Source organism: Mytilus edulis, chromosome 2 (assembly GCF_963676685.1).
Source record: "Mytilus edulis chromosome 2, xbMytEdul2.2, whole genome shotgun sequence".
NCBI lineage: Eukaryota > Metazoa > Mollusca > Bivalvia > Mytilida > Mytilidae > Mytilus > Mytilus edulis.
Window position 1 is genome coordinate 65,536,224 of NC_092345.1, and position 26,908 is coordinate 65,563,131.

Genomic DNA, 26,908 nt, shown 5'->3' on the forward strand with positions numbered 1-26,908 from the left:
CCAACAATTTCAGAGTGAATTTTGTAAATATTGAACTGAATAGAATGATGACGATTGGCAAGCAATGAAAAAGCTCTCTGGCATATTAAATTATAAGCTTGGTACCTTTGATAACTATTTACATCACTGTGTCGAAGCCACTGTTGGTGGACGTTTTGTCTCCGAGGGTATCACCAGCCCAGTAGTCAACACTTCAGTGTTGACGTGAATATCAATTATATGGCCATTTTACAAGTCATGTCTTCTTTGACTATTAATGACGTTAAAATACTAAATCCCTGTGATGTGTTTTAGTCGATTTTAGTATCTGATGCATGATTTTTTACTATTAATTGGTTTTGGCTTTTAACTAGCTGTCAGTAACTGCGAGTACTCTCAAATCGTATTTTCTTGTTAATTCGACCTGTTGATACTGTTTATAATGCTTTTTTGTTATTTTTTATTTATATGGATCTTGTCTGTACACCAGCTTTGATTATTTGTAATATCCTCAATTTTTCACTTATTCTTACACATTTGTATAAATTTCAAGATTATAAAAAACCGGTTTTTTTCTATAGTGAATATTGATTGGTTAAATATTTCTCAGTGTGTTTGAATTTGTTTGTCAGCTTTTTGGTCATGAATGTTTGTCTCTAATATTTATTTAACTGTGCATTTGTATTCAGATATCGCAGATCAAATTTATTCGTTCATTGTGTAATCATACGTTTTTTGATTGAGTTAAGTCTGCCAATTGATATTTTATCGTATGTTTTTCTATGTTGTGATGTTATGCTATTGTTTCGGAAAAAGGGAGAAGGTTTGGATCCATTAAAACGTTTAATCCCGCTGCAAATGTTTGCACCTGTCCTAAGTCAGGAATCTGATGTACAGTAGTTGTCGTTTGTTTATGTAATATATACGTGTTTCTCGTTTCTCGTTTTGTTTATATAGATTAGACCGTTGGTTTTCCCGTTTGAATGGTTTTATACTAGTAATTTTGGGGCCCTTTATAGCTTGTTGTTCGGTGTGAGCCAAGGCTCCGTGTTGAAGGCCGTACTTTAACCTATAATGGTTTACTTTTTTAAATTGTTATTTGGATGGAGAGTTGTCTCATTGGCACTCACACCACATCTGCCTTTATCTATTTCTATAAATTTCCTGTTTAAAAAAGTATGAGTTTTTCGAAATACTAAGGATTTTCTTATTCCAGGCATAGATAACCATAGCCTTATTTGGCTTAATTTTTTGAATTTTGGGTCCTCAATGCTCTACAACTTTGTACTTGTTTGGCTTTATAACTATTTTGATCTGAGAGTCACTGATGAGTCTTATGTAGATGAAACGCATATTAAATTATAAGCCTGGTACCTTTAATAACTATTGGCCCTTTGGGCTAAGTGAACTAAAACGAAGTTAACATGATATTTATAATACCTGTACTCGAATCAGTTACGTTTGCAATTTTCATTAGCTGCTTACATTTACGGAGCTTCTGAGATCACCCCTGGTATTTGGTGGGGTTAATGTTAAAATTGAGAATGGAAATGGGGAATGTGCCAAAGAGACAACAACCCGACCATAGAAAAAAACAACAGCAGAAGGTCACCAACAGGTCTTCAATGTAGCGAGAAATTCCCGCACCCGGAGGCGTCCTTCAACTGGCCCCTAAACAAATATATACTAGTTCAGTGATAATGAACGCCATACCAATTTCCAAACTGCACACAAGAAACTAAAATTAAAATAATACAAGACTAACAAAGGCCAGAGGCTCCTGACTTGGGACAGGCACAAAAATGCGGCGGGGTTAAACATGTTTGTGAGATCTCAACCCTCCCCCTATACCTCTAGCCAATGTAGAAAAGTACACGCATAAACAATATGTACATTAAAATTCAGTTCAAGAGAAGTCCGAGTCTGATGTTAGAAGATGTAACCAAAGAAAATAAACAAAATGACAATAATACATAAATAACAACAGACTACTAGCAGTTAACTGACATGCCAGCTCCAGACTTCAATTAAACTGACTGAAAGATTATGATTTCATCATATGAACATATGTTGTTCAGTCTGAAGTTTTCTAACTACAGTTGTGTATGATGTTGTTTACCTGATCAATTTGTGTTGTTGTCTTGTCATTGTCAGTTTGTTTTTCAACTTATGAGTTTCAATATTCCTTTGATATATTTCTCCCCTCTTGATAATAGTTTTCATTGCTATTTTCGTAGTGATGATTAAATCGATTGTTTCAATCTATACCTAACCATTAACCTATAGCTGTACAGTAGATTCTACAGAAATGTTTTCCTAAATCTATATAATGAGATAAATATCAAAAGTTACCTCCGATACACCAAGGATTATACAACTTCTGATTCTTTAAAAGAATAAAGTTCTATTGTCCAACACACTTGATCTGTCCAAGGGCAATAATTAAATATTTAAAATACTTTTTTTGATTCTTTAAATTTTTGTATTAATATCTTAGAGAAATTAAGGCCTGAGATCAAATGCATAGCAATTTACAATATAAATCTTTATGATTGTAAGTATAACTTGTTAATTACATTGACTAACAAATTTTCTTTAGCTATGAGCTAAACTGTTTTTATACTAGTTGATCAAATAGTAGACACCAATTCAAACTGCAATTTTGGTAAAATATTTTTGGAATTGGTATTGTGAAAAGGCAAAAACTTTAGGATAAGCATTGTAAGTGAACAGTCAAGTCTCAGAGTATATATTACACCCCTAGCATTAATAGGTATGCACACAACTGACTTATATTCATGTTCAATTCAAATGAGCAAACTAATTTAAAAGTTTAATAAAAACTGAAAAAAACTTTTCAAAACATAGTTAAAAAAAACTTTATGATTGACCCAATGACCCACATACTTTATATGCCCAAGGGCAATAATTAAAAATAAAAACTTTTAAAAAAAAATTCCTCAGGCACATAATTAGTATAACAGGAATTGTCTTCTTGCACATATGTAAAAAATGTAAGCGTATTTGTATTTGGATAAACATATTCCTTTTTATGTAGGTGGAATTGCTATGCAAACATAATTGTATTTTGACTTTTGTTCCAAATATCTATCTAATGACTACAGTTTCTTTTCAATTCAATATTAACAAACAGAACCATGTTTTCTTTTTCTCATTCTCCTAGTGAGGTCCAACACTAGAGTTGTTGGCATTGACAAAATCCCACAGGTACTTAAAATGGGGTTTTACTGGTCAGCCTAGGAACATTCAGTTTTTCAGAAGTCCTACCAGTGTACTAATTATAACACTGTCATTAAAACTGAGCTCTCAAATACAGCTATTGTTGATGTTCTTGTAATTTATGTCGTAGCTCTCGAATACAGCTATGGTGAAAGTTACTGCAATTTATGTCGTAGCTCTATGATCTGTGATCTGTATCTGTCTTCTTCTTCCAATATAACCAAATTTCTTAAATCCTGTATAAAGAATTAAAATACAACTTTATCATAGGTCAAAAATTTCTTGAAACAAGAAAAGAAAAGATTTTTTAATATATTCATAGTTATGACCACAACAGCCTATCAAATCTTTTATAGATGTTTAAGAACAGCACTGTGCTTTTCAAACTTTGCATGCAAAAAGATATACAAAAATCTGTAAATTCTACGCCCAATATTTTAAAAAATTTTTGAGCGAGATAGAAAGGAATATTTTAACAATTCTCACTAAAACTTAGTCAAAGCTAGTTACCATTGTTAAAAGAATATATAACTGCTTATTTTGATCTTGCTCTCTATATATATCATTACTATATCATTAAACTCTGAGGAGACAGAGTCTTATATAATTTCTAGTACTACAATTTACAAAAGACAAGTTTATCAAAAACAAAACATCTAGTCTTTCATAATTGTATGTGCTGATCCTATTTAGAAAACTAAACATAATGCATTGTGGACTTGGTTACATACAGCATAATGCAGAGAAAGAAAACAAATCTTTACCCAGAAATTCTTCACAGACAAGCAAAAACTAATTTAGGGACAATATAAAGATGATAAGTTGGCAATAACCAATTCTGAGTGGTGTTTTCACTTACCTGCATAGATAATAGAGCTGTAGTAGATCCAAATCTGATATAACTAGTATTGTCTCTCTTCATTGTATATAAACTACCTTTTGATGGCTTTATCCTGATAACTGAAACAAAAATTATTTAATGATTAAAAAAAAAGACTTAAAAATTCCACCTGCTGCCATGCCTTGAAGTAAAAAAACTTTCCAGTCAGTTTTTTGTACTCATAACACCAAAATCAACCAATCAAATTACTGAATTTCATGTTTCAAGCATAACTTTTATGCACTGAGCAAAGTTTTACATGTTTTATGACTTCATATTCTGTGACAAAAATGGACAAGCCAAAATTAACAGATTGATATATGCTGGTGCAACTAAATGTGTTATCTAACAAAATATTTCAGGAAGTAAACTAGATGTGTCAAAGTGACACGAATGGCCCCGTCTCAAAAAGGTGAAAAATCTGCAATTTCAATAACACATGTGGACACAAACAAGATGGTCATGATGGTAGTCTCACATATAAAAAATCAGGTGAAAATCTGGAGGTGTATAGAAATAAAGTCTGTATAACTGTGATTTTCAACAATATTCAAAATTGTAAATTTTTTATTTTGGCAAAAATTAGCGGAACGGAACAAAATTTAAACTTAATCTGTAAGTTATTATGAGTAACTCACATACCAAAAAACAGCCCAATATCTAAAAGAGTTAAGAAAAAAAGTCTGTATAACTGTGATTTATCAAAGTCCATAGCCCGTAATTTCAGCAAAAGTTAGAAGATCGGAACAAAACTTAAACTTGATCTGTAACTCATCTTGGTTAACTAACATGCCAAAAATTGTCCCAATATCTGAAAGGGCTTAGAAACTAGAGGCTCTCAAGAGCCTGTGTCGCTCACCTTGGTCTATGTGCATATTAAACAATGGATACAGATAAATTCATGACAAAATAGTGTTTTGGTGATGGTGATGTGTATGTAGATCTTACTTTACTGAATATTCTTGTTGCTACAATTATCTCTATCTATAATGAACTTGGTCCAGTAATTACAGTGGAAAATATTTTCTAAAAATTTACAAAAATGTACTATAAAGGGCAATAACTCCTTAAGGGGTCAATTGACAATTTTGGTCATGTTGACTTATTTGTAGATATTATTTTACTGAACATTATTGTTCTTTACAGTTTATCTCTATCTATAATAATATTCAAGATAATAACCAAAAACAGCAAAATTTCCTTAAAATTACCAATTCAGGGGCAGCAACCCAACAACGGGTTGTCCGATTCATCTGAAAATTTCAGGGCAGATAGATTTTCACCAGATAAATAATTTCACCATGTCAGATTTGCTCTAAATGCTTTGATTTTTGAGTTATTAGCCCAAAACTGCATTTTACCCCTATGTTCTATTTTTAGACATGGTGGCCATCTTGGTTGGTTGGCTGGGTCACCCGACACATTTTTTAAACTAGATACCCTAATAATGATTGTGGCCAAGTTTGGTTTAATTTGGCCCAGTGGTTTCAGAGGAGAAGATTTTTGTAAAAGTTAACTAAGATTAATGAAAAATTGTTAAAAATTGACTATTAAGGGTAATAACTCCTAAAGGGGTCAACTGACCATTTCAGTCATGTTGACTTATTTGTAAATCTTACTTTGCTGAACATTATTGCTGTTTGCAGTATATCTCTATCTATAATAATATTCAAGATAATAACCAAAAACAGCAAAATTTCCTTAAAATTACAAATTCAGGGGCAGCAACCCAACAATGGGTTGTCCGATTCATCTGAAAATTTCAGGGCAGATAGATCTTGACCTTATAAATATTTTTACCACTGTCAGATTTGTTCTAAATGCTTTGGTTTTTGAGTTATAAGCCAAAACTGCATTTTACCCCTATGTTCTATTTTTAGCCATGGTGGCCATCTTGGTTGGTGGGCCGGGTCACCGGACACATTTTTTAAACAAGATACCCTAATAATGATTGTGGCCAAGTTTGGTTTTATTTGGCCCAGTAGTTTCAGAGAAGATTTTTGTAAAAGTTAACGACGACGGACGACAACGGACCCCGCACGCAAAGTGATGAGAAAAGCTCACATGGCCTATTAGGCCAGGTGAGCTAAAAAAGGTCTATATAACTGTGATTTTCAACCATTTATCAAAGTCCAAAGCCCGTTATTTCGGCAAAAATAAGACGAGTAGAACGAAACTTAAACTTGATCAGTAAATCATCATGGTCAACTCACATACTAAAATTCAGCCCTATATCTGAAATGGTTTAGAAAACAAATCTGTATAACTGTGATTTTCAACAATTTATCAAAGTCCAAAGCCCGTTTTTTCAGCAAAAACTAGCAGAGCGTAACAAAACTTAAACTTAATCTGTAACTCATCATGGTTAACTTACATACCAATAATCAGCCCAATATCTGCAGGCGTTTAGAAAAACGCAATTTTCAGATTTGTCCAACTATGCATAATTTTGGTATTCTTTTATGAGTTCTAAATTCGTTTGAAGCCACAAATCTGTTTATGTATGGGATGAAATAAATATGGTTAATCTGGAAATTATTGGGATAGTTTAAAATGTGAATAATGCAGCTGGATGACTTTTGCCAAACTATTACATGTATTAAGAACTCCTGTTCTGATATATGTTACATATACCTGTATGCAGATTTTACAAATATTGCAAGAATTAATCTCACTTTTTTGTCCATTCTCAAAATATCTTAATAATAGAGGCACCAGGGATCTCCATGGATGAAAATTGAACGATGGAGGAACTTTCACCATTACAAACCGTGTCTACGCTGTACAGTGTAGTGCGATCGGAAGTATTTTATCCCTCCATACAAGGAATGGTGAACATGCTAATTCATTGCTTATTTAAATTATATTTATTTGAATTTTCATTATAGAATTAGAAGTATCAATATTTTCATTTATTGCCGTTTTTAACCATTCAAATGGCAAGTCTTCATGGTCACCCCTTAGTCGAGAATGACCAAAAGCTGTCATGAAGGTCCCCATGTAGATTTCTTGTATTTTTGGTAATTGTTATGGGGGTTAAAAATCATATGATGTGGAGCTTATTTTTCATGGACACTGTCAAATTCAGGTATGGCTGATTTGCAGCAACAACAAAACGATTCGTACAGGTTATGTAAAAGGTTAAAGAGATTTGTAAAGCAAACGTTGACAAATGAAAAGGTTTTTAATGACTTTATCTGGCAAATTGATACTGTGCAACATGCATCTTTCGAGTCTGAATAGAAACCGGAAACGCGGATGTATCAATTTGATTGTAATATACGAAATGAATTCGGAATTACAATACGATATTTCTTTACAGGAAATATTTAAGTTTTTAAACTTTTAAAGTAATTCTAAATTATCGTTACAGCAGTACTCGAGTTATTTGCGATGAAATAATATTTACTGTTTTGCGTCTTATTTTGTACTTCTTAAAAAAGGGGGATGCTGATTGCGTAAGTCAAAATAAAGCAGGTGTTCGACTTGTTAAACTGTTTTCTTTGTAACTGGATTATTAATTTATTTATTTAATCTAAATTATCATAATCATTTGCTGAAACTTAGTTGATTAATTCGACAAATGGATCGTCTATCCTCAGATAGTATTCTCCTGTCTGGTTTGTTGATCTACCTGTACAAGCTCATGCAGGTACAAGTGATTAATTAGCGATCTTAATCCAGATATCCCTCAGGCGTTAGAACTGTATTGGATTATAACATAAAAAGCCTAAGGGTTATGCAATTACATGCATTTGATTATAATTGATAAAAAAATGGCGTTGGGCTACAAAAAACGATGAAGTTTTGAACGATGGCGGAAGACAATTTAACGATGGCACAAGACAATTTAACGATGGCGCGAGTCTTTGACGATGGCGCAAGACATTTAAACGATGGCGGGCCGCCATCGTTAAACAGGCCATGGAGATCCCTGGGCACGCTTTAATTTCTGAGTTTACAGTACCTTTATTTTCACAGTTGTTTTAAATTAATTAGTTGAGACAAAAGAACATTTTAGTAATGCTTATTTTACTTTATATTTGTTCAATACTGCAGCTTTACTTACCAATAATATACAAATCTGGTATTGGTATTAATCGTTTTGAATCTTCATTATCTTCTACAACCTGATGGTACTCCATATCAAATAAAGAATGCAGGGCAGGGGGAGACAACTTATCTGTCATCATTCTATCTACACCAAGTCTAAACTCATCTCGATCATCCCTAGATGCCTTTAATCCCTCTGCCTTTGATGTTGTGGATAATCCAAAAATAATCTCCCCACCTTTGCCTGAAATATTAGGAAAATCACCATAGTCAATCTTCATTTCTGACAGGTGGAACAGCTTAAGTCACTAATAATTTTTTATAATTTTTTATTGTAGTGATCTTCTTTTTCCTTTTTTTTTTTTTTAATTTCTATGTTTAGGTAGCAGTTTAATATTAATAAACAAGAAAAAAATATCAATAATACTATAATACTTGAAATACCTGACTTGTAAGAAAAACATGTGTGTAATCACAACACATTGTGTATTGAAACAGATGATTTTCAACAGATAATTTCAGGAGTGACAATCCTAAAGAATTATTTTTGGTATTTTACCAAAATATTTCTCAACAACACAACCACAGAAAATAGCAAAGTTTCACTTGTATAGCTATAGATATTTAGGACACAAAGATATATGTCATATATGACTGATGCATACTTCTTACAAATACACTTGACATATTTTGTTGACCTACAAGGTATTTAGGAAAAAGACTTTTGTCTATATCCTTGTAAATTATTAACAGTAGTGCAAAATTCTAATATGACGTGCTTCTTTCACCCATGCTCTAAATACAATTTTTTTTTTTGCACATGCGTATATTGACTACTGCAGAATAATGAATTTTATCACATTGGCATACATTAAATATATTTCTTTAAATTAAAACACTTGCAAACTCTTAAATGATGCACATGTTGTTACTAATTCATTTATTATGACTGTAATGTGTTGCATTCCGAAATTGACATCTTTGACCTAGATCAACAACCATTCATGCTGGATGTTCAAAAACGCCTCCCTCTGAAAAATCACAGTGCCAGCCGTTTGCTTCTTTACAAAAAAAAAAGGGAAGTTCATGGAAGAGCCTACACAATTGCTTTACACTTATACACATTGGACATAGAAATAACCTTAATTGTCCTAATCCGAATCGAAATAATTGATGCAAGCTAAACTTTATTTTAGTTTTAACATGTATAGGCATTATATTCCTGTTATTTTAGCCCTCATTGTCGCTTGGGCAAAAATAGTCACGAATAAAATGCCTACCCATGTTAAAACTACAATAAAGTATAGCTTGCATTAACTATTTCTTAATATTCTCATTGTTGAAAGAGATTATTTATTCAAAAAGATGAGTATATTTACTCCCAAATTTAACATGGACTTTAAACTATAAAATACCAAAAAACATTTCAACTTATGGTAACAGAATAACATGTATGACAAGCTTAAAGAAAGGATAGAATTAGTTTAAATATTCTACCAGGCATACAATATTTTGTCTTTGCTGTATTACTTGGACTTATAAAATGAACTTACGATTGTTAAGCATTCCACAGACATGAGTGGATATTAATGAGGCAGATACAGTCGACAAAGTCTTATTTGGTCTCAATTCATGCAGTGAATCTGTCTGAATGTCCACTATTTGGTCTGTAAAAAGAAAGATTATAATAGATTAATAGATGCTTAAAATCCAGCAATAAATATTTCATGCATATCTAGAACAATTTTTTTTTATAATTTATAAGTAGATGTGGTATAATTGCTTATGAAACAACTACCCACTTCAGTTCAAATGAAGTAAATATGAGCAATTCTATGCAATTTTATGGCCTTCAACAATGAGGAAAACCAATACTGTGTAGACAGCGATAAAAGGCCCTGATATGAACTAGAGGCTCTAAAGAGCCTGTGTCGCTCACCTTGGTCTATGTGCATATTTAACAAAGGACACAAATGGATTCATGACAAAATTGTATTTTGGTGATGGTGATGTGTTTGAAGTTCTTACTTTACTGAACATTCTTGCTTCTTACAATTATATCTATAATGAACTTTGCCCATTAGTAACAGAGAAAAATATTTGGTAAAAATTTACATAAATTTACCAAATTAATGAAAATTGTTAAAAATTGACTATAAAGGGCAATAACTCCTCAAGGGGTCAATTGACCATTTAGGTCATGTGGACTTATTTGTAGATCTTACTTTGATGAACATTATCGCTGTTTACAGTTTATCGCTATCTATAATAGTATTCAAGATAATAACCAAAAACAGCAAAATTTCTTTAAAAATTACCAATTGGAGGGCAGCAACCCAACAACAGGTTGTCCAATTCATTTGAATATTTCAGGGCAGATATATATTGACTTGATTAACAATTAAACTCCTTGTCAGATTTCCTCTAAATGATTTGGTTTCAGAGTTGTAAGCAAAAAACTACATTTTACCCCTGTTCTATTTTTAGCCGTGGTGGCCATCTTGGTTGGATGGCCAGGTCATCGGACACATTTTTCAAACAAGGTACCTCAAAGATGATTGTGGCCAAGTTTGAATTAATTTGGCCCAGTAGTTTCAGAGGAGAAGATTTTTGTAAAAGATAACTAAGATTTACGAAAAATGGTTAAAAATTGACTATAAAGGGCAATAACTCCTAAAGGGGTCAACTGACCATTTCCGTCATGTTGACTTATTTGTAAATCTTACTTTGCTGAACATTATTGCTGTTTACAGTTTATCTCTATCTATAATAATATTCAAGATAATAACCAAAAACGGCAAAATTTCCTCAAAATTACCAATTCAGGGGCAGCAACCCAACAACAGGTTGACTGATTCATCTGAAAATTTCAGGGCAGATAGATCTTGACCTGATAAACATTTTTACCCCAAATCAGATTTGCTCTAAATGCTTTGGTTTTTGAGTTATAAGCCAAAAACTGCATTTTACCCCTATGTTCTATTTTTAGCGGTGGCGGCCATCTTGGTTGGTTGACCGGGTCACGCCACACATTTTTTAAACTAGATACCCCAAAGATGATTGTGGCCAAGTTTGGATTAATTTGGCCCAGTAGTTTCAGAGGAGAAGATTTTTGTAAAAGATTACTTAGATTTATGAAAAATGGTTAAAAATTGACTATAAAGGGCAATAACTCCTAAAGGGGTCAACTGACCATTTCGGTCATGTTGACTTACTTGTAAATCTAACTTTGCCAAACATTATTGCTGTTTACAGCTTATCTCTATCTATAATAATATTCAAGATAATAACCAAAAACAGCAAAATTTCCTCAAAATGACCAATTCAGGGGCAGCAACCCAACAACGGGTTGACCGATTCATCTGAAAATTTCAGGGCAGATAGATTTTGACCTGATAAACATATTTATGTCAGATTTGCTCTAAATGCTTTGGTTTTTGAGTTATAAGCCAAAAACTGCATTTTACCCCTATGTTCTATTTTTAGCCGTGGCGGCCATCTTGGTTGGTTGACCGGGTCACGCCACACATTTTTTAAACTAAATACCCCAATGATGATTTTGGTCAAGTTTGGTTAAATTTGGCCCAGTAGTTTCAGAGGAGAAGATTTTTGTAAAAGTTAACGACGACGGACGACGGACGACGACGACGGACGCCGGACGCAAAGTGATGGGAATAGCTCACTTGGCCCTTCGGGCCAGGTGAGCTAAAAATGTGGAAACATTTTAATTTAGAATAGTAACAGCCTAACTCTGCACTATACAGAAAGGATGAGTCATATTTTAGATCTACTAGTTCATTAGACAATTGTCTGTAGGAAGCTGTATCTTTTTAACATATTTTCAGACTCTGAGCCAGCCAATTTTTGCTATAAGTCCTATATATAAACTAGAGGCTCTAAAGAGCCTGTGTCGCTCACCTTGGTCTGTGTGCATATTAACAAAGGACACAAATGGATTCAGGACAAAATTGTCTTTTGGTGATGGAGATGTGTTTGTAGATTTTACTTTACTTAACATTCTTGCTGCTTACAATTATCTCTATCTATAATGAAATTGACCCAGTTGTTACAGAGGAAAATATTTTGTAAAAATTTATGAAATGTTAAAAATTGACTATAAAGGGCAATAACTCCTTAAGGTGTCAATTGACCGTTTTAGTCATGTTGACTTTTTTTTAGGTCTTACTTTGCAGTACATTATTGCTGTTTACAGTTTATCTCTATCTATAACAATATTCAAGATAATAACCAACAAGAGTGCACTAGCTAAAATGTCTCACCTTTTTAACTAATCATGGATAATATGTTGATAGTTTTAAATATAATGCTGTAATAAAAATAATTACAACTGTGACAGAAATTAACATTAACCCAGAAAACTGAAAAATGACCAAAGGTCAGGTGAGATACAAAGGGAAAGAAGAATGTGTCTGAGGACATGAATCACTCATGGATGCAATTTTCTATAAAGTTAAAAAGGTGCATAACTCTAGAGCAGTGTGTGACTCCCTGCCCAAATTCGACCTGTCTGATAGTTTTTGTTCTTAACACGGTGTAAGATTATAATAAAATTTGGAAGAGATAAACTGAAGTGAAAGTGCAGAAACGAAAAAATTCACAATTTAAAGTTATAAAGGGGCATAACTCTAGATGTCTTATAAAATTTAGATGATTAAAACTGATGGTAGAGTGAGGAAACATAATTGGATGGAGAGACTATAAGACTGACAGAAGGAAAGAGGGTCAACAGTAACACTCTTAAAGACCAAACAGCCTATTGTTTATGCGCATCAGCTAACGCAACTTGGTAGTGACATAAAAGCTCTATGACGTTGTTTTTAGCAATGAAAAAACGTCAAATTATAACGTTCTATTTCACGTTTTTCACGGATTCCAACATGGTGTACGCTATGTAGGTACGCTACGTCTCCCAAGAAAAGAGGAACTATTATGCGTCACGCTACTTTAATATCCTGTGGAAATTTAACACAAATGGACACATAAGATACTACACTATATTTAACCTTCGTTCTAATAAAATAATAAAATATAAATTTTGATCTCGACTTTTTGCATTTGCGCCGTTCTGCATTTCATTTTTTTTTTTATTCTTTCACATGCGTAGATTTTGTCTTATATTTGCATAGATCTGCATTTCAATTTTTTTCTTCTTCGCTTGCATAGATTTTGTCTTTCGTTTGCGGCGATTGTGTACAGGTTAGGTGAAAGTTTTGTATGCCCGATTTATGGGCATTATGTTTTCTGGTCTGTGCGTCCTTTCTTCGTCTTCAGGTTAAAGTTTTTGGTTACAGTTTTTGGTCAAGGTAGTTTTTGACGAAGTTGAATTCCTATCAACTTAAAACTTAGTAAACATGTTCCTTATGCAATGATCCTTCTAATTTTAGTGTCAATTTAAAAAAAACTGATGTCTGGATGATTCTCGTAAAATAATGTCCAATCTTGCAATGAAGTTAAAATCTATTTATACTGCTTATTTGACAAAATCTTAAAAGTAAAAATAAAATGATAACAAATGGTCATTTTTGTTTGTCATTTGTTTCATTTCAAATTGTCTTAAGGAGAAATGATAAACATATTGTCTAATCTCACTGAAGCTCACAGCTAATTTCCTAATGTATGTAGATAAACACTTTGGTTTGCCTGCTTGCTTTGTTTGTATATTTTGTATAATTATATTTTGATAACGTCCAATTCAATTAAATAGCATATACCTATATATAAAGATGTCAATCTTAATTACAGAGCTTGAGTAAACATTTATACAAACAAAGCAAGGAAGCCAACCAAAGTTTTACCCTACATGCATTAGGAAATTAGCTGTAAGGCAAAAAATATTAATAAAACTAATACTCAGCGAATGTGAATTAAAATCAAAATTTTCGGTGTTTAAAACTAAATTGTTGTAAATTTAACTTATGACAAAAAAAAATTGCTCCAAGAATAATATCTTACATAAAATCACTCCCTTTCATTTAACTACAACTGTGACCGGAAAGATTGAAAACAAATTTCGATTTTCAATGCCGGCAACAACCTTTTCTTTGTTTTAATTTCCAAAATGAGCAATTTAGATTTATTATATTTTATCCTGTTGGAGAAATCTTACTTTGTAGTTTTCAACAGAAAATTATTTCTAAATTAATTTTTGAATCAAAAACTTTTTGTATTTTATATTTGCTGTCTCGTTTATTGAAAACAACATGAGGTAGTAATAAAAGGATTGCATTTTAAGATAGATGTATAACGTTTTAGAATCAAAACTTTCATTCATATATTATACCTATAATTTTAATTTCCTTATATCTTAAATATTCTAAAATAATGAATTCACAAACTCGATGCAATAATTTCTAAACGTTCGTCTTAGTCTTTAGTTTCTGAAGGTTTATATTGTGCGGCAACAACATCTGAAACTGATACATACTTAATCTCTAGTATTACCGGATAATAAAGTAGGTGAATATAGTTGTTATTCTTGGAAATTTAAATGTGGGTTTCAAACGTCCAATTCGCGATTTCTTTTTTCAAATAGTGCGCCAGCAAGGAAAGTTTGTACTATGACGTCAGATGCAATGTTCTGAAGAAAGACAACTCTTTTCTTCAAAACGAACGAGAAAAAAACATGAAAATTACTCATAACTTTTTTGAAAGGTCGGTGACATACACATTTTTTTGCTTTATTTTGAAGAGTACATATGGCACTTTCCTTTTTTAAATTTTTATGAAGAAATCACTGGTAGATATTTTTTAATACTGGAAACGTTTTTCAATTTTATGTTTAATTTTTGGCGGGAATGAAATAAATCATATTTTTAAAGATCAAATCAATATGAGCCTTAAACTCTTGAACCTGTATTTGAAAGATACAAATCTACTGTTTAACGTAAAACAAGAATTATGCTTGTAGGCTTGATATAACATTTTTTTGAGAGTTTAGATAACAAGCAAATATTATGTTAGTAATCGGGAAAACACGAAACTGTGGTTGCTATAGTGACAAAACTAAGTCAGTGACCGCCAATTTTTTTCATCATATTTTGTTCCTCAAATCATGCAACACCTTCACACAAAATTTTAAGGAAAAGTCACTGATAGAAATGAATAGGCTGTTTGGTCTTTAATGCCCTTGTTGCCTACAGAAGTAGCATAAAAAACCTGTTTAATCTTAACAGTACTGTCAGGGTTAAATTCAGATTTTCATAATGCAAATATTTAATGGTTGATGATACTAATGTTTACCTTTTATAAAATATTTCTTGTTGTCAAAGGTCTTTGCACAAGCATTGATTGGTACAGGATCTAAATCTAAAACAGAACAAAAAACAGGCTATTATTTGAACTTGGAATTATTTTCAATTGTGGAATTTGCATAATTTCTTGTGTTTAAAATTTTTAATAAATTCCATGTTTATTTGGTATCATAATCTTTTGAGCGGTTAATAACACTTTCCATACAATGTATTTTGGTTAGATAGTGTTGTGCACGGCTCAGTACATTCTATTGAAAATATACTATTTTCTTTGTAATAGAAAGTGTTGTGCGCAGCATAGAACATTTCAGTCCAGAATAAACATGGAATTTATTAAAAAATTTCAATAACAAGAAATCAAGCAAATTCCATAATTTAAAATAATTCAAAGTTCAAATAATAGCCTGATAAAAACATTCTTCTCTGGTAAATTTACTTCTATGAAACTGTTTTATCGGCATTTCCATCTGGATATTATTGCTGATAAAGTCAGTACCAAAAACAAAAATTCTGTTATTCTATTAGTACTTACAAAAACAATTCTGAACTTTACTAGTGGTGCTGAATGAAAAAAATTGTAAATGGTTCATGGAATCTTGGGTCTCCGCTAGGCTAGTGATTGCTGCTGTAAGTGTTCAAGTGTGATGTTGACTGTCAAAAAACTAACTAGTTTTATCACTAAAATCCAAAAATAAAAGTTCAAACTTTTTTCTTCATACAATATTTCTGGATCATGAGGAACCTACTAATCAAGTTTCTTACATTCCATGAAGGTAACCAAAGTAATCCATGTCTACTGTACATTTTATCTGCAAAGTTTTAAGCTATAACTGTATATAGCTTTTGACACTGGAAAATGATGAAACTCTAATAATTTGCTTCAATTTGAACTAACCAGTTTGACCATTGACAATGCATCATTTTTGTCAGGTTAAACTGGTAAGACTAGAGATATTGCAATTTTTCATTATGGAAGATGGTAAAACAAATGGCACTAACCTGAACTTTGTCTACCTTCTATCATATCAAGTAACTGTTGCTTAGTTGGAGGGTGTTGTCCAATATCAGCTAATTCAGGTGGAATTGCTTCTCGACTATCATGTGAAAAATTCTTAAAAAAATAATAATTGCAATTTTCCTAAAAATATGAAACAAGTAGTAGGACAAATGATATTGCATCTCCATCAAAACCAATGAGAAATGAGTAGAGTGCCTAAAATGTAGAAATATATTATAGTACAACCAATGTGTACTTGGATTGAGAGTTGTCTCAATGGCATCCACACCACATCTTCTTATATATCTATTAAGATCCACATTGTGTAGAATCAACTGTAGACTTTCCAAATTATAAGAAAATTCACACTGAAGCTTAATTAACAATTATCAGATTATACCTGTGTCTTCTCACTTTCTTTAAATCTATTTATCTATCAGGTAGTATATAAACTAAGGGTCAAAGGTGACTTTAATGAGACATTAATTAACAAGTTCTTACATTGTACAAGCATTTAACATAAAAAAATGATATTGCACTAGTGGGTGACATAAAATGTAACTAAGCCTATATTCTGGATTGGAATTGAATAAGTGTGACATTACATGACTTACTCCTGCATCTAGAAAGAGTATAATGCATACAACAAAGACATAGTTCATGACTAATTTGAAATGAAATTAGCATCACAATAGCTCTCACAAACATGTTTAACCGAGCAACATTCTTAATTCCCAAAAATTAGGTGCCAGTAATTCAGCCTAAATTAGGTGCCAGTAATTCAGTTACAGTCCTTGAATGTTGTCTGTCATATTTGTTTTTTGTTTATCATGCTATAATTTCGGCCATAGATTATCTCGTTTAAATTGTTTCACACTCAAAATCATCCTTATAGTGATATATATTTACCAATGAAACAAAGCGTATGCTTATATAAATGTATGATTTATATACTAACATGACTAAGTCTGTCTTCTGGAATGGCATATTGTATTTCTCCTCTCTTCAATCTTACATCAGACATTTCTTGAAGTAGTTTGTCCATCTCTCTGTCAATTAATCAAATAATTTAAACTCAGATTCTTAGAAAATTCAATCTATTGACAAAATCATTGTGTATAAATGTACAAAATGTTACTTTAAGTTATTAGGTCTAGAATTATTCCCTATTACAAGTATTGAATATGTCTTTGTGTGTGTTTGTGCATTTACAATATTCTAAAATTCAAACAGTCTACTTTTGAGAAAAGAGATATTTCCTTATACTGTTGATTTATTTATTTTCGTAGGTACCAATTTTTCGTGGATTGAAAAAAACTTGCATATTCATAGATATTTTATTTTGTGGTTTTGGAAAAGTCTGCATACTTTCCTTTAGAAAATTTGCATTTCGTTGAACATTTAAATTCCTGGTTCCCCTGTACTGAAAATTAGTATCAACAAATATTAATGAATCCACAGTAGGTATTGTATGAAGTTAAAGATTTGAATGCCTTTAGCTATTGCAAGACTTACATTATGGTATGATATTCAAATAAACTGTAAATTCAGATATCACTGTGAAGTATTTTATCAATGTGAATAATGCAACAGGATAGGTATTAAAATAATAGAACCTCACATTCTGATATCTGACACATTTATCTGTATGCAGATTTTCCTGACATTTTAATTATTAATCTCACATTTTTGTCTATTCTTAAAAAATTGCAATAATATTTGAATTTACAGTATTTTCTTCAAATTTTAATTTTCATTGTCAGCGCATTGTGATGTAATTGGACGCTAATTAGGATAAATAAGTAAGTAATTGTGAGAGCAGGACATGCCTGTCTTGAACTAGTTATAAAGGGTGATCTACTATGCAAAAAATGGAGGAAAGCAAAAAACTTTCATCTCTAATATCAAAACAAGTTTTTTTATGGTTTTTTTATGATTGGCTGAAATAACCTTCTTGACCTTTTTTTTTAAAGTGTTTATATGCAAGCTTAAGTTAAGAATTTAGGAATAACAAAAATGAAATCTTCTTAATTCAATATAATGATGAACTTACGATTTCCTATGGTTTGAATTTTTTCCTGATCGAAGAGACACGTTCATTGGTAAACATTCTGTAGACGTTTGATTTAATCTTTGGATAAAGACTTTTAAAAGATGTATAGCAGCTCGAGATACAGATGAATTTCTCTGAGAAGTGATGAGGACTGTTAAAATAGTATCTATACCTAGAAAATAAATATATTTGGTTTAACCTATTTGTTATTATATATGTATGAGAAGTTAAAAATAGTGTATTCATTCTTGAATAATGTTATGCTATAAATAGCAATCAAAGGAAATACACTTAAAAGAAAACCAAATGTTTTATAGAGCCTTGCAGGCAAATTCTAAAATTTACAAAAATTTGGCATTACACATATTACTTAAAATATTCTGATTGATAAAAATAAAGGGTTCTTAATTATAAACCTAGTTGTGGTACAGGTGTCTAAATATTCACTGACAGATTTTTCTTGAAATTCTTAAAAATACTACTAAGTCAATGTACTTTCCAATTTTAATAGGAAACCTGGGGATCAAAGGATTTGTTTTTTCAATAAAATATATTGAAATAAACGAAATTACTTTTTTTTGTAAGGGTTATATTGGGGAAACTTATTTTTTCTTCAATGATAAACATTAAATGATAGATTTTTTTGATAAATTCAATGAAAGAATAGCATTTCATAAATACTTGTGAAATAACAAATTAAAATAGTGGTATTTATGTTTTGCATGACACAATCTCAGTTGAAATTGAAAATGAATATCGATCTTCTTTCTAGAATTCTTAATAAACTCTAAATTAATAAAATAATCTGTTTTCAGTATAATTATCTGCATTTATTTTAAAAGAAATTTTTCTGAAATTTTTCTGAAATCTTTATAAACACTTAACACTTTTATTTTCTTTTACAGTTTGATCCTTAAATTTCAAGTTTTAGATGTTTCTGTTGTATATATATTGAATAATACTTTGCAAAATATTTTTAAACCAAAAAAGTATTTTTGCAACTTGACCAGAAACTATGCTTAGAAAAAGACACCAACTTTTCCTTAATTACAAGGTATGAGGGGGAGCTAGACCATTTTCGGGACGCCGGGATTGGCCGATTTTAGCAACGGGAAATCGGGATTGCCTTGTTTAAAGATCGGGAATTCGGGATTGAAAAACATTGGGATACGGGAAAGCCAAGTTTTTAGCCACGGGAAATTGGGATTATTATGTTGAAATATAACGGGATTGACAAACAACTGTACCTTGGACAGATAAAAGTGCCATTTTCATTATACTTCAATTAGAATCGCATCTAGAAACAGAGTAGATCCAGATCAGAGTACATGTAAACCCCAAGGGTGACTGAGTTGACTTGGTCTTCTCCTGACCGGCAGTAACACGCTTGCTGAAGTTGGGCGTCGGTTTGGCTGTGCGGGATGTATCATGTTCGCAGTCACGTCGGTCAGAATGGGGACTTAAATCGGATGCCTCGTGTTAAGAGAGTGCCATGCTCTTTGCACGTTAAGAACCCTTGCAACAACTCTTTGAGGCCTGTTGCAAGGCAAAATTTCTGTCCCTATCCAATCTACCCTCATTTTCCAGTGGCAGTCCAAATATCTCCGACCATCATTCCCTGAAAGAGCCTCTATTATGACAAGACCTACATATTGTATTTATTGTGAACTTGTTCTCGTCCTGAATATGCATGAAGTATTTGCCACTGGACGTTAAGCAACCAACAATCAATCAAATCAATAAGAGTACATGTAACAGTAAGTTTAGAGATAAGCTTTGAGCTCGGATCAGGTCTTTAATTATACCGTTTACTAAACGATTTTGATTTAATTACATATATAAACTTCCTGTAGCAGACGATGCATTTTGCAGAAGATTCTCAAGTTATATCAATTAGAACCCTTTTGTTGTTCCACAAAGACGAACATTCTTTGCCTTTCCTTAAGGAAAAAACAAACATTGTGCTAAAGGAAAGTGAAAGCTTCGGTCACTGACTTTAAACAAATTTAAATAATGTGTTATCAATTATTTGGGAATTAATGAATCGGCCTGTGAAAAAGGGATGGGGAGAAATGTTAATACAAAGATAGGACGGCAATACAAAGATGACAAGGGAAAAGTAATAAACTTTTCCATTTATACACAGCATCAATGGGATCACGAGAAAACATTCCTTCAAACTGAAAGATCAAATTTGATAGGTGCATGTAGAAAATTATCTCTCTCTGTTATAGTACTAATAAGTATTCATTCAATCAACTTGAAAATATCGTTTGATTTTTTATAAAAGTTGTATATATACAAAACCTTACCCACCTTTTTTTCCCCTAAACGTGTGCATCCAGTTTCTTATCAAGCCAAATTCTTGTATTGACTTGAACTGGACTTTGGCCAATTTTCTGACTGGCTACTGAAGATTTATGCGAACAAAAATGCTTATATGCAGCTTGACGCCACAGTAATATTGATAATACATATTCGGATTGGTTACTGCTGAAAGACTTTGAACATCAATCATATCCGAGACGTTTAAATCGTAAGCATTGAAACTTTAAACTTTTAAATTTTGGAACAAATTTATTGGGATCGGGATTTTTAACAAAATATGTCCGGGATTTCGGGATTTTCTGATATTAAAACCGGGAAATTGGGATGAGACCCCCTCTAGCCCCCCCCCCCCCCAGGTATGGTTTGATTACCTGAGTACATGAGAACGGCTTTTAAATCAAAGTAATATTACTAAGAAAATTAGTAAAACATCAAATAACAATCAATTCTAATAGGGTTATCAATATCTAAGGGGTGACAATGCCATATTAAACTTTTACTGTCTGTTGGTCATAAAAACGTTTCTGTCCAAATTTAAAAAATTCAAAGAAGAATTGGCTTGACCAAGCTTTTGATGTCTAATAGACTGTACCTAAATGTTGCAAACAATGACAGAATATTGGAATGCATTGTCTTGCTTCCAAAACATAAAAATCTCAGGCAAGACAAAAAAATAATTTAAAACTTTTTACATTTACAATCATAAATGATAAGTAATAAACATGATCAAATAATAACAGTAACTTTAACCCAAGGTTGCAGTTTCAAACATTTGTGGCAATTATTAAAGGAACACTTTAGATAGATATAAGGAACAATATGGTTATCTTATGACTATTTGATAACATACCTTGGCTGTGATAAAACTTGGCCCTTGCCTCATCACATCGGATGATTAAGTTGGTAAGACAGTATAAAATATTCTGCAAAGTCAGCTTATTAGTTTGGTCCATTGTCTTTCCTAAAGTAATGAAGTAAAATAAATACTTAAAGAGTAAAAATATACATTATTGGGTACAGCCTATTTGAAAGAACACTTACAACTTGAAATATGTATATAACCTTTGGAAATGTCTTCAACTTGAAATATGTATATAACCTTTGGAAATGTCTTCAACTTGAAATATGTATATAACCTTTGGAAATGTCTTCAACTTGAAATATGTATATAACCTTTGGAAATGTCTTCAACTTGAAATATGTATATAACCTTTGGAAATGTCTTCAACTTGAAATATGTATATAACCTTTGAAAATGTCTTCAACTTGAAATATGTATATAACCTTTGGAAATGTCTTCAACTTGAAATATGTATATAACCTTTGGAAATGTCTTCATTCTTTTTATATATTAAGTCTTCTTTGGTTAAAAATATTCAACTTTGTTTAATATTGATGCCAAATATATACATTTGTTGATAATAAGTCTTGATACGTAACAAGGCATTGTTGTGAACAGCCAAAAAATGTGTGTTCTAATTCATTTTACTAATTATTGCACAAGATGGCATAGTTACTGTTATATTGGCAGACTTGATTATTGAAACTTGAGAAAATATGATAATTGGTAGGACTCTGTTTTTTATACTCAGTTGTTGAAGTTTATAATGTTCTAGTTGGTATACATGTCTCTGTTGCCAACTTGTCTGTAGAAATGTGATTTACATTTTAGTTGTTGTGTATTGGTTTCTAAACTTTGTAGTTGAGAGTTGACGCAAGTGCCAATTGATTTGTCTTTAGTTGGCAGACTTGGTTATAAAAAGTTGAAGAATGTATCAGTAATGTGTCTTGGTTGCCAAAGTAGAAGTATTGGTGAAAATAAATGGGTTTACAGTAATCTGTGTCATTTGGTCTCCTTTAAATAGTGATCTCATTGGCAATCATAGCACATCTTCTATTTCATATCAAAATACATATTTACCAATATAGAAATACTTTAATAGTAATTTTCATCTGTTACAATATAAAGATGATAAATAACTTGCCAAGTAATACTGGTATCATATCAGTTTCTAGCCATTTCCTCCTCTTTCTTTCACCATATGACAGATTTGTGATCAATTTGAGAACCTCTGTATTGGTGTCCTGATCTGGGCTTATTTCTATAAACTTCTGTAATGTCTCAAAACCATCAAGTTTCAATATAACATCACCTGTAACCAAAATAACAATTACATTCATACCACCTATCAGTAGTCAATAATTTTATTTATATAAACATTAAAGTGATACTACATGTATGCTATAAATGATTGCTTACACTGGCATGGTATTGAAAAAGGTACCTTCTCAAGGTTCTCAAAATCAATTTAATCTCTTTGTTTGAATAATCTTCATATAAGCGTCTCCCAAATTTTTATGTTACATATACAAGTACATATATTTATATACTTTTTAAAACCCGTCTCCTCTAATTCTTTTATTGTTTTAATACAATTTTTCATCAGATTTTTGTGAAGTCCAATGGTAACTCTCTTTTGGCATGGTTTCGGCACTTATACATGTCATGTGCCATTGTGAAATTGTTCTTTCATCATTTTTGTATTGTTTCTTCCATTTTTGCTTATAAATGTGCTTTGTCTATATGCCATTTGTTTTGTTTTTTGCTGGCATATAAATTGTACTGAATTGTTTTTATCTGTTTATAGTGATCAAAATTTTTACACAATGTTGCCTGTTGTTCCCCAATTTTTTTACCTTTTTAGCTTACTTTGTTTGTTTTGTTCACACATTGTTGTGAATATTATCATGATAATGGAATTTTAATACAAGTGAGAGGTTAAGCTAATTATAAAACCTGGTTTAGTGTAATCACCATATTCTACCTAAGGCAATGCCTGTACCAAGTAAGGAATATGACAGTTGTTTTCATTTCTTCGATGTGTTTGAGCTTTTGATATCCCATTTGACAATTTAAAAGACTTTTCTTTTTGAATTTTCCTTGAAATTCAGTATTTTTGTCGCTTTACTTATTTTGATCTTTTAAGTGGCCCATGATTTTAAAATTGATAGAAAACTAAAAGTTTCAAAATTTTGAGTTTACTGGGTTTTACAACCTTATGACAATAGTGCTTTATAAGACAAACACTGCCAGACTAGCTTTAAAAATAGGTAACCATGTAAGACAATGGGAACAGAATATAAGTTTTGCAAACCTGTCATCCAAGAAAAAATAAATTGTGTTTACCCAACTTAATGAATTATATCCTTGTATTATCATGATTATAGAATCTTTATATCAGAATTGACAGGTCCTTCTGTTTATGTGCAATTCTTATAGTATTTGATTTCAAAGTTCTTTCAGTTTTTTTACCTGCTGGTATGCTTTTCTGTGTCAGATTACATAAAATGGCTCCAGACAATTTTACCATCAATGAGTCCCTAGGCTGTGCCTGTACACCTACATAAAACATTTTCATTCAATAAATCATTATTTAATATGTCTATAAACATCATGATTACAAGTTGTAAATTCATAAGCATGTATCCAGTATATTATTAGCTAATATACATGTATATATAGTGACTTTTGTTCGATTGAAACAAATAATCATACAGGGCAAAAGCCTAGCCCAAATGCAAGTTATTTCACTCATGTATATCTGTCATGAGCATGATGAGTCAATTTATCATCCAAATAAAATATGTTTATTTTTGTAAAATTACACTATACCACCTGTAATACAAGCACATAATTTGAAGACAAGAGTGAACACACTGAAATGTCTCGCCTTCTTTACTAATCATTGATATTATGTTGATACTCCTAAATATAAAGCTTTATTACGAATGTCACATAAACTTAACATGAACCATGAAAATGAGGTCAAGGCCAGTTGAACCATATGCCAGGCAGACATGTACAGCTAACAATGCTTCCATACAACAAATATAGTTGACCTATTGCTTAGAGTTTAAGAAAATAGACCAAAACACAAAAACTTAACACTCAGAGCAATGAACCATGAAAACAAGGTCAAGGTGAAATAAAACCTGCACGACTGACATATAGATCATAAAACATTTCCATACACCAAATATAGTTGACCTATGACATATAGTATTAGATAAAAAGACCAAAACTCAAAAACTTAACTTTGACCACTGAACCATGAAAATGAGGTCAAGGTCAGATGACATCTGCCTGCTAGACATGTACACCTTACAATCATTCCATACAACAAATATAGTAAACCTATTGCATAAAGTATGAGAAAAACAGACCAAAACACAAAAACTTAACTATAACCACTGAACCATGAAAATGAAGTCAAGGTCAGATGACACCTGCCAGTTGGACATGTACACCTTACAGTCCTTCCATACACCGAATATACTAGCCCTATTGCTTGTAGTATCTGAGATATGGACTTGACCACCAAAACTTAACCTTGTTCACTGATCCATGAAATGAGGTCAAGTGAAAACTGTCTGACAGACATGAGAACCTTTCAAGGTACGCACATATCAAATATAGTTATCCTATTACTTATAATAAGAGAGAATTCTGAACTTTTTTTTCAAGTGGTCACTGAACCATCAAAATGAGGTCACGGACATTGGACATGTGACTGACGGAAACTTCGTAACATGAGGCATCTATATACAAAGTATGAAGCATCCAGGTCTTCCAGCTTCTAAAATATAAAGCTTTTAAGAAGTAAGCTAACACCGCCGCCGCCGCCGTAGCCGGATCACTATCCCTATGTCGAGCTTTCTGCAACAAAAGTTGCAGGCTCGACAAAAATGAATATGAAGGGCAATAACTCCTTAAGGGGTTAATTGACAATTTTGGTCACGTTGACTTATTTGTAGCTATAGATCTTATTAAGCTGAACATTATTGCTGTTTACAGTTTATCTCTATCTATAATAATATTCAAGATAATAACCAAAAACAGTAAAATTTCCTTAAAATTACTAATTCTGGGGCAGCAACCCAACAACGGTTTGTTTGTTTGTCTGAAAATTTCAGGGCAGATAGATCTTGACCTAAATAACAATTCAGCCCCATGTCAGATTTGCTCTAAATGATTCGGTTTCAGAGCTATAAGCCAAAATTTACATTTTACCCCTATGTTCTATTTTTAGCCATGGTACGTGGCCATCTTGGTTGGTTGGCAGGGTCACGCCACACATTTTTTAAACTAGGACGCTGGAAGACGGACGCCAAGTGATGAGAAAAGCTCACTTGACCTTTCAGGTCAGGTGAGCTAAAAATGTAAAATTTTATAGATATTTTAATTCTCCACTTAAAGTATCTTATGTGCATTACATTACAATTGATGATCAAATGCTGTTTTTTTCATTTTTAAAAAAATCAGAAAAACAGAAAACAAGAGTGCACACGCTGAAATGTCTTGCCTTCTTTACTAATTATTGATATTATGTTGATAGTCCAAAATATAAATATTTATTGTCACATAAACTCAACATTAACCAAGAAAACTAAATGTTGATCAATGAACCCTGACAATGAGGTCAAAGTCAAATGAACCATGCCCAACAGACATGTACAGCTAACAATTTGTCCATACAAGAAATATAGTTGACCAATTGCTTATAAATCAAGAAAAAGAGACCAAAACACAAATACTTAACACTGAGCAAAGAACTGTGAAAATGAGGTCAAGGTCAAATAAATTCTGCACGCCTGACATTAAGATCATAAAATACTTCCAAATATAGTTGACCTATTGCATGTAGTATTAGAAAAATAGACCAAAACTCAAAAAACTTAACTTTGACCACTGAACCATGAAAATGAGGTCAAGGTCAGATGACACCGGTCAGCTAGACATGTACACCTTACAATCATTTCATACACCAAAAATAGTAGACCTACTGCATATACATTTTATGTACATGATATAGCATAAGAAAAACAGACCAAAACACAAAAACTTAACTATAACCACTGATCCATGAAAATGAAGTCAACATCAGATGACACCTGCCAGTTGGACATGTTCAAAATGTTCACCTTACAGTTCTTCCATACGCCAAAAAAACAAGACCTAGTGCTTATAGTATCTGAGATATACAAATGTATGGACTTGACCACCAAAACTTAACCTTGTTCACTAATCCATGAAATGAGGTCGAGGT

The 26,908-nt window shown here is 32.0% G+C and overlaps 1 protein-coding gene across 1 annotated transcript in view; it reads right to left on the reverse strand.

The window, feature by feature from the left end:
• Positions 1 to 2,509: 2,509 nt before the first annotated feature.
• The window catches only part of LOC139512678 (uncharacterized), a 33,627-nt gene continuing 9,228 nt past the window's right edge, over positions 2,510 to 26,908 (reverse strand). Inside the window, exons 3-13 of the mRNA XM_071300470.1 lie at positions 24,115 to 24,201; positions 22,787 to 22,954; positions 21,652 to 21,762; positions 18,474 to 18,645; positions 17,379 to 17,469; positions 16,423 to 16,534; positions 15,413 to 15,478; positions 9,706 to 9,819; positions 8,169 to 8,396; positions 4,079 to 4,179; positions 2,510 to 3,455 (exon numbers count right to left, since the gene is read on the reverse strand). Of these exons, the coding sequence (XP_071156571.1) occupies positions 3,375 to 3,455; positions 4,079 to 4,179; positions 8,169 to 8,396; positions 9,706 to 9,819; positions 15,413 to 15,478; positions 16,423 to 16,534; positions 17,379 to 17,469; positions 18,474 to 18,645; positions 21,652 to 21,762; positions 22,787 to 22,954; positions 24,115 to 24,201 (1,331 nt within the window). The 3' untranslated portion in view covers positions 2,510 to 3,374. The remainder of the gene's footprint in view (positions 3,456 to 4,078; positions 4,180 to 8,168; positions 8,397 to 9,705; positions 9,820 to 15,412; positions 15,479 to 16,422; positions 16,535 to 17,378; positions 17,470 to 18,473; positions 18,646 to 21,651; positions 21,763 to 22,786; positions 22,955 to 24,114; positions 24,202 to 26,908) is intronic.